Source organism: Anopheles maculipalpis, chromosome 3RL (assembly GCF_943734695.1).
Source record: "Anopheles maculipalpis chromosome 3RL, idAnoMacuDA_375_x, whole genome shotgun sequence".
In the NCBI taxonomy this organism is placed as follows: domain Eukaryota; kingdom Metazoa; phylum Arthropoda; class Insecta; order Diptera; family Culicidae; genus Anopheles; species Anopheles maculipalpis.
The window spans coordinates 64,014,304-64,027,143 of NC_064872.1; the positions used below are offsets into that span (position 1 = coordinate 64,014,304).

The 12,840-nt window shown below is 42.9% G+C and overlaps 2 protein-coding genes across 3 annotated transcripts in view; one reads left to right on the forward strand and one right to left on the reverse strand.

Annotated features, from left to right (window-relative positions):
• Positions 1–12,840, forward strand: part of LOC126562844 (elongator complex protein 5) — a 561,590-nt gene that overhangs the window by 136,940 nt on the left and 411,810 nt on the right. The gene's annotated exons all lie outside the window — the stretch shown is intronic.
• The window catches only part of LOC126560882 (acid sphingomyelinase-like phosphodiesterase 3a), a 50,474-nt gene continuing 49,614 nt past the window's right edge, over positions 11,981–12,840 (reverse strand). The window contains exon 9 of the mRNA XM_050216832.1: positions 11,981–12,560. Within this exon, the coding sequence (XP_050072789.1) occupies positions 11,981–12,560 (580 nt within the window). The remainder of the gene's footprint in view (positions 12,561–12,840) is intronic.

Consider the following 12,840-nt stretch of genomic DNA (forward strand, 5'->3'; position numbering starts at 1 on the left):
AGCAAATTTTGTATTTAGGCTGTATATAAGATTCTTGTTTCGTAGTTTTTGGAATGAAACTAGCTCTGAATTGGGAGAAAATTGTACGCTATAGGAAAAATGATTATGGAGTTATACTTAAATCTTTTAAAAATATATATTTTTGTTCAATAAAAAAACTATTAAAAAAAATCTTTTAATTTTTAAAACTGAGCACAAACTTTAATTACTTAGGAAAACCCGTATAAACTGTTCCAACACTTAACAGTGTGGCGAAGTGCTACCAAGCGTCTGGATCGTGTGAGCCAAAGCTTTGCTTCATCGGAATGAGGAAATCGTCATGCATAATCATGTAGGTACGTACTCATACAGTTCTGCCGCGAGTTCTTGAACACCCGAGAGTCCTCAAACGCCAGACAACAACAAAAATAACAACAACTGAGGACTAACGTTCGCTCCCAACCACCCAACCATCTCGAAAGCCCGGCCCGGCGACATCAGCGGAACGGAAGGATCGTGTGAAAAGTTTGCTGAAAGTATTATTTATGTATCCCAAAGGTAACCTAAAACTGTTAACGCTCACTCGCTACCTCCCGTAGCCGGGCTGGACTTTTATTCCAACCCACACGTCCCACATGTCCCACTCGCTCAGTGTACGTTGTTGTTGTTGCCGCCGCTAGTGGACAGCGAGGAATGAAGCGAGTCCAGTAGAGATACACTCACTATCCACCCACCGCGTGCAGTCATCTGTTTTACAAGGGCTGTAAGTTTTTGCTTTTACAATTTTCCAACAATGCACTTTACCGAGAAGCGCATGGAGTGAAACGGATGGGAAGTGGTAGTCGAAACAAAAACAAACAAACAACACACACACACACTCGTCCGGAACTGGTGCGAATACATTTTGCAGTGGAGAAGCGCGATGGTGGAAAGCACTTGCCACAAATCCGGTCTTTCTACTAAGGACTCCACCAGGAACAGCGAGTGAAGAAAATACATAATTCTCGATTTTCACCGGAAGGATTGTCCCGGGAGGGATGGGTTATGGGAGCGTGGTGAAAAAGAGGAAGAACTCCGGATAAAACCGCAATAAATCCGACCAGAATCCCTTGCTCATCGACTCCCTCCCGTCTCGATTGTTTCTATGGATAGTTTACAAAGCTCTCTATCAAATGGTAAGTTATAATCCGGTAGTTTGGATGTTTATTGTAAGAGTTTTCCTTTTGTTAACATTCTGCTGTGGGAAGGAAATATATAGCAAATAAAGAGAATTAAATTTTAGAAACAAATTTGAGAGTTGTTCAAACATTTAAAAAGCGTTTGATTATTATCCTGTTAATTTATATGCTAAATACGCATGAAAGTATTTGAATAACATTCGTGAGTTGAAATTAATCTAGTAAACAAAAATAAGAAATAATCTTAATCTGATTCTTCTTCTTTGGCATGCTCAAGATTGAGCACGTCGTGTCGACATGGCCAGGTCTCCAATCAGTTTGCAGGAAACTCGATCTAGGGCTGCAGTCCTTCATCCACGGCTGCATCCGATCTCCTACAGATTAGTCTTCACTTGATCCAGCCAACGAGCTCGCTAAGCTCCTCTACGCCTCGTGCCGAACGGGTCGCTGACGAGCATCTTCTTGGTGAGGTATGAGTCCGGCATCCTTATTACGTGCCCCAGCCAACGTATCCTTCCGGCTTTGACTACCGTCAGGATATCAGCACCGCCAAACAGCTCAGCTAGCTCGTGGTTCATTCTCCTTCGTCACACGCCCTGCTCGCACACACCATCAAAGATAGTCCTTAACACCCGCCGTTCGAAAATGGCGAGTATAGTGGCGTCCTCCGTCAGCATAGTGCAAGATTCGTACCCGCAGAGGACTACCGGACGTATCAAGGTGCGGTATATCGTGCATTTTGTGTGTTGTTGGAGTCTTCTGGATCGCAGGAGTTTGTGGAGTCCGTAGTAGGCACGATTCCCCAGAACAATGCGCCTTCAGATTTCGCTGCTTACGTTGTTGTCTAAAGTTAAGATCGTGCCAAAGTAGCAGAACTCCTCTACCGCCTCAGGATCGTCGCCGTCAACTGATGCTATGCTTCCGAGTCGGGCTCTATCACGGACAGAGCCTCCAGCAAGCAGGTATTTCGTTTTCGGAGCATTGATGCTTAATCCAATTCTATTGGCCTCACGTTTCAATCGGCTGTACGCCTCGCAGACCGCCACAGTCGTCCGTCCGATGAAGTCGATGTCATCTGCGAAGCCAAGGAATTGGAGAGATCGGGTGAAAATCGTTGGTGAAACCAGCTTCCCAGGGAACCCGTACTGCTGCAGGTTGTTCGATTGTTTGGTCCGATCTATGGTATCGTAGGCCGCCTTGAAGTCAATGAACAGGTGGTGCGTAGGGATCTGGTGCTCCCGGCATTTTTGGAGGATCTGCCGTAGAGTGAAGATTTGGTCGGTTGTCGATTTGCCTCCAACAATTTCAGCTTGGTAGCTTCCGACGAAATATGTAGCAAGGGGCTCCAGTCTGCAGAAAAGTATTCGGGACATGATCTTATAGGCAGCATTCAGGACTGTGTTGGACCGGAAGTTAGCACAGTCCATCTTATCGTCCTTTTTGTACATCAGATTCCATTCGTCCGGTAGTTCTTCCTGGTCCTACCTTCCTTGCTGGTTCCTCTACTTCCTACGCCTAGTTCGGTGCGCTTCCCGCATCTGCTCCGTTAAGGTGTCTATCGAAGTAGCACATCCTCCTGTTGATCATCGCTCGCTCGTCCGACAGGATATCTCCTTGCTCGCTGCGGCACATAGCGATCATGGGAGTAAAACCGCCCCGTGCCGCATTCAACATCCTGTGGAACTTGCGAGTTTCCCACGACTGGGATAACTGTTGCATCAGTCGCTCGTCCGACTCTTCGAAACTCCGCTTCTTATCCTGGAAGAGCGGGATCTGCTGCCGCCTCAGTCGTCTGTAGTGTTCCACGTTCTGTCGGGTCTCGCGCTGGAGCATGCGGGTACGCATGCTCTCCGGTGCGTAGCGTTCTTCTCGGTTAGTGCTCGCCTGCACTCATCATCAAACCATTCCTTCCTCTGGTTACGAGCCACGCGGCCAATTGTTCGCTCGGCTGTGTTGTTGATGGCTTGCTCCACCATACGCCAGTGGTCATTGAGGGACATCGCTTCGGTGGAGGTGTCCTCCGGCAGCGCTTCCTGAAGCGCATTTGCGAATTCCCTTGCCACATCAGCTTGCCTCAGTCGATCTATGTTGAGCTTTCAATCTGATTATGATGTCATTATCATCAGAAATCATGTCATCGGATACAAATACACATAATTATCAATATTTTGGCATTTGTTCTTGGTAACCATGCATTCATTGCAATATCGTCTAACATTCCGCAAAGATTCATTCTAAAAATAATATTATCTTGATCTGTTTCGTTTTGTGTTGTTTTGTGTTCGTCATTTGTGTTGCATTCATTAATCTCCATGTTAGTTGTTTTCTATCATAAGTTTTGAATCGTAGGATGTAATCAAATATACTTGCACTTGTTTTATTATTATGCAATCTTAATCTATTTAAGGATGTTAGATTTTGGTTGCTTTTTAAAGAATAAATTTTTGCTTGAGCTTCGAAGCCCCGTAGGTAATAAAGTTTCACGCAAAACGTACCTATATATGAAGTAGAAGTGTGTGAATTGTGAATTTGTGCCAAAGGTGGGTACCACAAAAGTCAACCGACCAATCATTTTTACTCTATTGAATTTTAATTTACTGCGAAAGGAACAATTTGTCTGGTATAGTTGCTCCCCATTCTCAGGAATATAATTCTTTCGAAGGCATTATTTTTAAATTTTGACCCAAAGCTTTGTTAGCTTCCATTCCGTTACATGCACCATCCAGCGCTTACACACTGATTACTGTTTCCGTTCCGGTTGCTCGCACATTGGACGTCAATTTTCCATCCTGGCTCAAAAAGAAATTGGCAAAATGCGTTCGCTCCGAGTCCGGTCTTACCAGAAGCGAGAAGAAAACAATGGAAAGGAAAAGCATAAAATTCTTCGACCCCACCACCGCTGCCAGTCACCGGAAGCGGGAGAGGAATAAATTTTTATTATCATTGTAAATGGATTTAATCCACAGAAGGAAGTGCTTCCGCCCATTGGACCGGTTTGGCGATGATCTTGAAAATTGCAGGCAGCCAGACGGTCGGGCAACCAGCGCAGGGCAGTAGGGGAATAATATCTGCCCCAGCAGAAACCGTTCAAGAATGTGCCAGCACCGGACGGAAAGCGGAGGGCAGTGTATTTCCTGCTCTTGCTTGGCTTGCTTAAACTTTTTCTCCCGGTAAAACCTCAGACGAACGGGAGGAAAATTGAAAGCAGACAAATTTTTACGCTTCCTTTGTGCGGGAAGCCGGGTTCGGGCTGGGCAGTATTCAGGAAGGCTTTACAGATTTCGGGAACCATACTTTCTTGGCGTCCCTCCCCCGGCAAAGCGGGCCCCTACTCCGCTAGCGTTTCGGTGTGATTTTCCCACGGGGCAGCTTGTCGTCAGCTTTCAATTTTCAAGCCCTGCTTCGTTGGGTGTACCAAATCACACGCCTTTTTCCCTCGTTGAAGCTTTCCTGGGTGAGTTTGCAGTAGTTGCAAGGGTGCGCCAGGATGCTTCCGCTGTTATTTCACCACCCTTGTGGATGAAGCCCGTAAGAAACGAATGGATTTGCAGGCGGTGCACGGAGCTACGTAAATGGGAAATTATCCGGAGAGCTGTTAAAGTTTATTTTTACGAGCAAAACCAATACCGTAGGGCCTTTAAAAGTGAGGCTGAGTTCTTTTGCACTCGAAGGACGAAAGAAGGGAGCACATTTTTGGTGATTAAATACGAGCAAGGAAATCGCTAGGAAATAATTTCTAATACACTGCAAAGCCGGTCACATTTTTCACATCTTCACCCACAAAACACATTGAATCAATTCCCAGCCCACTCATTTGAACAAAACAAAAAAAAGTTGGAAAAAATAACACTCCTTCCGGTTTAAAGTGCTCCGATGCACCGGCAGCAAGTGGTAGAGCGTGAGTGAAAGCGAAAGAAATAAGGGCATCGAATAATAAACCATGATCAAAGTTTAAGCAAACGCTAACGCAAGCACAAAAGAAATGACGCTGGGCTGGAAAGAAAATAGGCCAATAATTTAATTTTGTCCCTCCCATTAACGGCTTATCCTTTCCGGGTGGCGCGAGGGTTTTCATTCTTTTTGCTTCACTGTTTTCTCATTTACAGCACGCCACCACGTGCGGCAAAGTTGTCAAAGAGCTGTGCCGGAGCCAATGTTGAACAAATTATCTGACGCTTAATTCTTTGCCAGGGTAAAAACTGGCTAGGATAACGAGCATAATTTGATTGGAAATTATCTGTGGCGAGGGATCAAATGAAGCGAGCAATAATTTTATTACACTGTTTATGAAAACGTTCCGCAAGTGTAAGCGAAATCTTTAGCGGAAATGGTTTTTGTTTTGTGGATGTTGGATTGGATGGAGTGGTAAAATTCTGAGGAATTAGTAAAAATTCTGATCGCATCTTTTAACTAGCACTTTTCGTAATAATATTAAGATGTTTTATGTGTGCGAGTGCTGATCTGTTCTTTTATTTTGGTCAGTTTTTTTTTTTTTTGGAATTCTGTAGTTTATATAAATATGAATAATTTATTACGATTCCATAGATATTCAAACAATTTGCTGTTTTGCATACCTTTAGGCGTTAAACAATATCGATTACATCCGTCTGAACCACTTGAAATTAATTTAACGTCTCCTTAGCTGTGCACAGTACGCTATTTGTAAAAGAAACATCTTGATGCTCCATTTCTCTACCATGCACATGAAAAGATCACTGCCAAGATCCTTTTTTTATTCCATCTCCCAGCCCGGTGTACCGTTTACAATCCATTACCATTCGAAATGGTAAGAAGCACTCATCGTTTTCTGCATTTTTACGCTCTGTTTACTGTTCTTTTGCAGGTAAACCTTCAACGAACGGATGGTACAACCGTCTTACGAGTTATCTGCAGTAATCAAACGTGAAAGTATTCGTCTCTCAGCTCGTCTCTTGAAGTGGTACAAAACACGGCATCCATGGTGCCAGTGACATCCAGAAAAGCTTAAACTTTGGAAATGCACTTTGAACGAAGAAAGTCGGTCAGAAGATTTGGTTTTACCAACCGTTTTGACAGAGATGGGAACTCAAACCTGAAGAATGTCTTTTTCTTGCGGTACACTAAGCTCTCGAACAGAAAAGAAACAGACTCCCGAAAAAAAAGTAGTACGTTAAGTACTACGTTTGGTAAAGAAAGGTTAACCTTAAAGCCATATGCTCTCGATCGTAATTCTCGCACACAAAGCAGAAAGCTGTGAGTGTGCTCATCCGGAGCTAGTTCGGTTCGGGCACGGTTTTCCACTTGAGCTTTAAAGCAAACCGCATCGAGCGCGAGAGAGTGCAGAGAAAAAGAAAAGTAGTCATCATCTTCCTCCGTCTGGTCGTTATGACTTGAGACCCGGGAAGCATAATGCGGCCAGTATCGCGCCAGCCAGCGAGCGTTTGGACGCACCGCTGACGACCGTGGCGTGGTACGATGCCAACGCGCGTTGTTTGAACACTTTTTGATGACTCAATTTCGACATTGTAAAATTCTACGATAATGAGTGCTTGCGCTGGACGGCTGGTGGAGACGATCAGCGGTGGGTAGATGAGCAGAAGAATGGGAAGCCATTTTTAAAGAGCATACCGAAACTGTTGCCATACCGTGGAGTGGATAAGTTTTTGGCCGGGCATGAGCTGGAATGATTTTTAATTCAAGATCCGCTTTATTGTTACTTATTGTCCGGTGGAAGTGGTGCTGTTGAGTTTGTAGCGAGAGTGCTTTTGTTATCAAGTGGAAAGAATATGATCAGTTCGAAGGGTGGAAAGTGTCCTTTTTTATGTTGCAGTAATTTTGGATATGTTTTTTTGTTTAAAATTTCTATTTTAATTCCAAATTCGATTTAAAAGAATCAAAACTATTTCATTCTTCTCCGCGATTTACAATTCACAATTTTTGTAAATTTAAAAATGGGAAAAAAATCATTAAGGGGAATAATAAACTATTCAAGACTAATAAACAATTTCTAAAATGTTACTACGAACATATACATATTATACGAGCCAAAAATGTCCATAAAAATAATCTCGAAAATGCGTATCTTTTGAATAACTTAGGCTAGACCTTTTCACACTCTCAATAGTTTATCTACACGATTCAAATCCTCACAGCGGTCGTTAGCACATTGACGGTGCTAACAGGAAAGTTTATGATAACTGCATTAGATTCCGGGGGGATTTGGAAACCGAACGAGCTGAAATTCTTTCCATGAAATGCACATTCTTCTTATCTAGTTTTGGGAAATCCTCTAATTTTCCATTAGCTAACACACACACACACACACACACACACACACACACACACACACACACACACACACACACACACACACACACACACACACTCACACATGGCATCGATGCGAGTGGGAAAGAACTCTTTGCAAACCAATGATCAACCTACTCTACCACATTATCCCAATCCAGAAGCTCTTTTGGTTTGGTAAAGGAAAATTTAAATGAGTTTCCATCCCGCACCCTTCCCAGCTGCAAAGCCACGCAATTTCTTCGATGTCACTTTAAGTTTCAACAATTATTATTAACTGCTAGCATATCCGCGATGCTAACACGGGTGGTGAAAATGGCACTTTCCATACCATGCCATGCAAGGTATGAATCCTATAATTTCAAACAGCGAGATAGCTAAGCACGGTACCGACAATCCTACCAGACCTGTAGAAAGTGTGCATCGACCGAAATCGCGGAACGGTGATCAAACGTGATGATGGGAAAAGTTTCCTGTCGCATACGGGAACTCTAGCCGGCTGTAGCACTGTGGCCATATGCCAGCTGGATATACTTCATTTGCATCTAGCCGCGTGTACGCGCCGCACCGCTCGCAGAGGTAGCGGTTTGCCATTCGGAAAAGTCAATATGCGGAAGTACCGGAAGAGTAAAAATACTTCAAAAGTTTCTAGCTTCCGAAACTTTTTACCATTCGCAACGCTAAGTTTCGAGTCAGGCTGAAGATGTTCGCGCGAGTAGATAATTAAATGGTGCAATATGGTCGTTACGAACGAGAAACCCCTTTTTTTTTTGGTTAGTAGTAGGATCACCAGGTTCACACCTTCAACACCGTTCACTATTATTTTAGTGCACATTGTGAATCGAATTGAACTCTGCACTTCCCTTTGGGGGTGTGCGTGTTCGTATGGTAGAAAAAACGGAAAGGAACAGAACCTGACTGAAAGCAGAAGCATTACTGTTTTAATAAGGAAATTACTTTGACATGAACGTTTCCAACGGGTTCTCACCATTAGTTGGTTGCCGCAGCACATGCACGACTTGCATTTTCGCCTTATTACGGGCAGATTATGGTGAAAGTAAAGTTTATTTTAAAAATTATGGTTCAAGAACAAGTAACTTAAAAGGGTAATGCAAAGTGGCGATGAAAAGCTGGCTGCAAAAATAGTACCAAAAGCAGCGCTGAAAGAATAGTGATTAAAGTTAATTACTCTTGTAAACGCTTCCGGTGATGAGAGAGAAGAAATGTCATTACATAAAAAAGTTGTGGGGAATCAGCATCAGGAAAATAGCTGAGCGAGTATATTGATATTGATTTGGAAGATCTTTATATTTGTATATCTAGTTTTTTTTTCAAAACGGGAACGGCGATCCTCTACGACGAGCATCGATCTAGCGCAAAGCGATCTCGGCAGGACTTTTAGGCTAAAGCCAGAAAGTAGTCCCGACGAATCGATCCAGTTGTCCAGGAGTCCGGCAACAAACAGCCTCCGGGCGTTGCAGTTTCGCTTGTTTAGTGGCTCGTGGCCTAGCAGCGCACATCGTCCATCGTAGTCCACTTCCACCCTTTAGAAGCGCAGGACGAACCGGGTCAGTTTACGCTGGATGGAATCCAGCCAGGTCAGCTGGCGAGCAGCAGACGGCCATCCAATAACTGAAGCGTATTCCAAAACCGAGCGCACCAAAGAGCAGTAAAGCATTTAGATGTAGAGATTTAAGCCGATCAGTTGGTTGCACGCGCTTCAGCTGGTTGTGGAAGTTCAACTTCTCGTCAAGGAGCACACCCTGACGCAGCTTTTGCGTTCAATTGCAGCGCCATTTAACGCGTAACCGTACACTAAACTTCTCGACGCACATTTCAAGACCGTTCTTCGAGCACCCACTGGACACACTGGAACACTGGTACGTGCTCAGAGGCTTGGCTTGAAGGCGGAGTTGGTCTGACCGATTATGAATCGGAAGGAATAGCTTAGCTTTATCCGCGAACAGTAGGTGCCAGGCCTAGAGGAAGCACCCGAGGTACGTCATTAACGAAGAAGGTTGTATTGTTCTTTTAATTTGAAATATATGAAGAGAAAACAATTATTTTCATAACTAAAACAATTATGCTTACCTTTTTAATGACGCAACAAACAGCATGGAAGTCTAAACATTAACTTTAAATGTTACAAAAGCAGATAAGATGCTTGGTTGGGATCTTTTTTGAAAGACTTTTCTTAGCTGACGAGCAAATGCATGCCCTCACATTTGATCACTCACCAAGTGTTCTGGAAGCCTTGATTCCATGGCATCACAGGAGACAATCGAATGATGTCTAGGCTTAGGTCCCAATGTTTTGCATTGGGCGCTCATATCCAGCGTATAGGACAGTTCGACTCCAAAATATGTGGCTGCGGCCTCGCATACCATGACATAGATCATCTTCTAAGGTCTTGTGTGGAATACGACACACATTATTCGACGCAGTTCGAGGTACTGGATAAATTCCCAATGCTGAGATGGAAGGGATCCGCTGGAAGACTTCGACGAAGCTTACTTGAGATCACAGCTGCGATACATGGGATTTGCTTATGGACCCTCGCTATAAACAGAACTTCTTTCATGAACTACGCAATAATCGACAACAAAGCATCTAAAAACACCCAACATAAGGCGTCTCTTAACACAAAGACCCTAGCAATGAACAGGAATCTGCCTTTGGGTGACGGAACAAAACAAACAAAATCACTCATGCCTCTGAAAGAAAATATCCGTTTCTCAAATCATTAAAAAAAAGCGATCCATTCGACAAAACATTGCGTTTATTTGTCACTTTTATTTAAAAACATGTACATTTTATTCAGTTGTTTGTGTTGCGGTCAATTTCTCCGTTCTTTATCTCTTTTAGCTTGTTGCGGACTTCCGTCGTTCAATTTGTCCAATTTCATTGAATCGCTTGCTGTGCCTATTCTTGTCCGCGAAATTCTGTTTTGTCGACGTTTTTTTACCATCGATCAAAAAGTTTGTTAATGCGTTGTTCAACAAGGTGTTGCTTTGTTTTTGCACGGTTTTACCACTCGTTTTATTATATTTTATCATTCCCTGCTCTCATCCTGGTTGTTTTCTTCATGTTTGGTTTTGTTGTGTTTTTTTTTTCTTCCTTTTGTTAAACTTCTCTGCATTCTCAATAATGATTATTTCGCTGGGGGTTTTTTCTTTAACTAGTTCACTAATGGGATGTTTTAAAATATTTATTAGCTTCTTTCCTGGAGCCTCTGATTTGCCAGCTGTTTTTTTTCTTCTGACCGTACGCGGCAAAACAACACGCAGCCAGTGAGCAGTGGGAATTAAATTGGAGCAGTTTGAGTGTTTCGTGTGTGGTATGATTTAGCTTGAGAATTGTTTGTTAGTTTTTTGCTTTCCTTTTTTTACATTTAGTTTGGATGAAAATGGGAAACAAATGCGATGTAAACCGCAATGTTTTGCTAGCTGCTTTGTCCATCTGCACCCGATATCGCTTCGCGTTTTACACAAAGCACTAGAAAAATTTGGCTTTTACCTATGTATGCGTCGCTTGACGAGCGTATAACGTCTGCTGTATTGTTCTTCTGGGATTTAGTTTTCTTCTCTGCTTTACTTGTTTGTGTGTGTTTACTCTGAGACATAGTTTTGCTATTAATGGCCATAATTCACGTAAATGTCATACCATTTGGAATAACTCCGGTTGCCCGTTGAATTAGCCATCGCTTCGCTTAATTTACAAATTTCTTTTACAATGTACGAAGAGAAGCATAATTGGGCCTTGGGTTTAGAAAACAGAAACAACCAAACAGTGAAACCCATCGGAAACAGAAATGCATGCCTTCGCAAACATATAACACACGGACACACGGTTCATCGCGCTTCGTCGACCTGTATTCTTTGCTATTTATATGTGTAGAAGTTTAGAGCGTAACATTTATTATCGGTGCATAATCAGTTCGTAAAAAGAAAACATTACCTGTGACGGCATTAGTGTCTCTGGCTTATGTACACAACGGGGAGAAATGTTAAAAGATCGTTCCATGCTGGCTTAGCGAAGCGCCAATACGCACGAGGAACATAAATAAATTCCGTACTATACACAATGTTGCTTGGGAGGTTTTTTCTTCAGCTGCAATTGCAAATATCATTTCACCGTGGGGTGTAAATTTTGAGCGACGGCTTAAGATTTTCTTTAGCAAAGCTTGTTTTAATGCTCTTTTTATCTTTTTTTTCAAAACATTTTAAAGAAAAAACTATCGTGGTTTTGGCCTTCCATGTGATGTGCCACCATTTTGTGAATTTATTTCTCTTTATTTTTGCTGTTTGTATTATTATGTATCACATTGATTTGTTTTCTGCTTTTTTTTACTAAACTTGTTTTTGTTTCCAGCTATTATGTAACACTCATCTGACGCTTCTTTTGCAACTGTTTTAAATTTGTCTCAAGTAAACTAAATTGTGTTTTAGTGTTGTAGCGATTTTTTTTTTGCTAACTCAAAAAAGATTGAATAAGCCAAAAATATCAAAAATGGAGATTTAATCTACACAACATAAAATTTAATGCAAACCTTTACTAGCACAACTAACACCCACCGTCTTAGAAGAAGCTCTCAGTTCACGTTTTATCCTGCCCTTAACTATCTCGCCACCTTGTCGTACAGACAAACACACAAAAAAACAGGAAAATGCACTTACTAGCAGTACCGCTGACGCTTTGCAGACGGTGGTCCACACGGTCCCAAGTACGATAAAGATACCGTGACCAATCGCCATCATCCAGCCCGTTGCAGAGTGCCAGCAGGAGACGATGTAAGCGGAGGGGCGAAGTGCACCGATGAGTAGGCCACCGAAAGCGTTCCGGCTTGCCGTATCCACTGACACGGTGCTGCTCCACACGGGCAGGAACATCATCATCAGCAGGGCCGGTAGGAGGGCCATGAGCAACCGGTTGAAGGCGAGCGTCGATACGAACAGTCCGCTGGGGCTGCCATTTTTCGATGCCATCGCTTTGGCCGCCGTTTCCAGGCAGCTGCGAAACTCGCGATAGTCCAGCCTGGTAATGGCACAGTAGTGGTTGAGCAGGCAGACACCTTCGCAGGTGCTGGTAGCGTGGCGCACGGAGTTCACCCTGTAATACCTGTGTTTGGGGAGGGAAAAAAGGGAGCCAAAGGCATAATGAGTTAATAACGAGTGTGGTGAAATTAGATTTTGTAAGTAATTTTTTTGACAAGTTAACACTTGGTTTGTGGTAATTTTTAAATTGAATGGTTCACGAAGGAATTTGTTGGAATATTTCTAAGGAGTTTTAGAAAGACAATGCGAGGAACTATACATCTGACTGGCCTTATTATGGTGACAAGAAAATAGCCATAAGAGGATGTCATTGCACGTTGTAACTTGATATAGAACATATATCA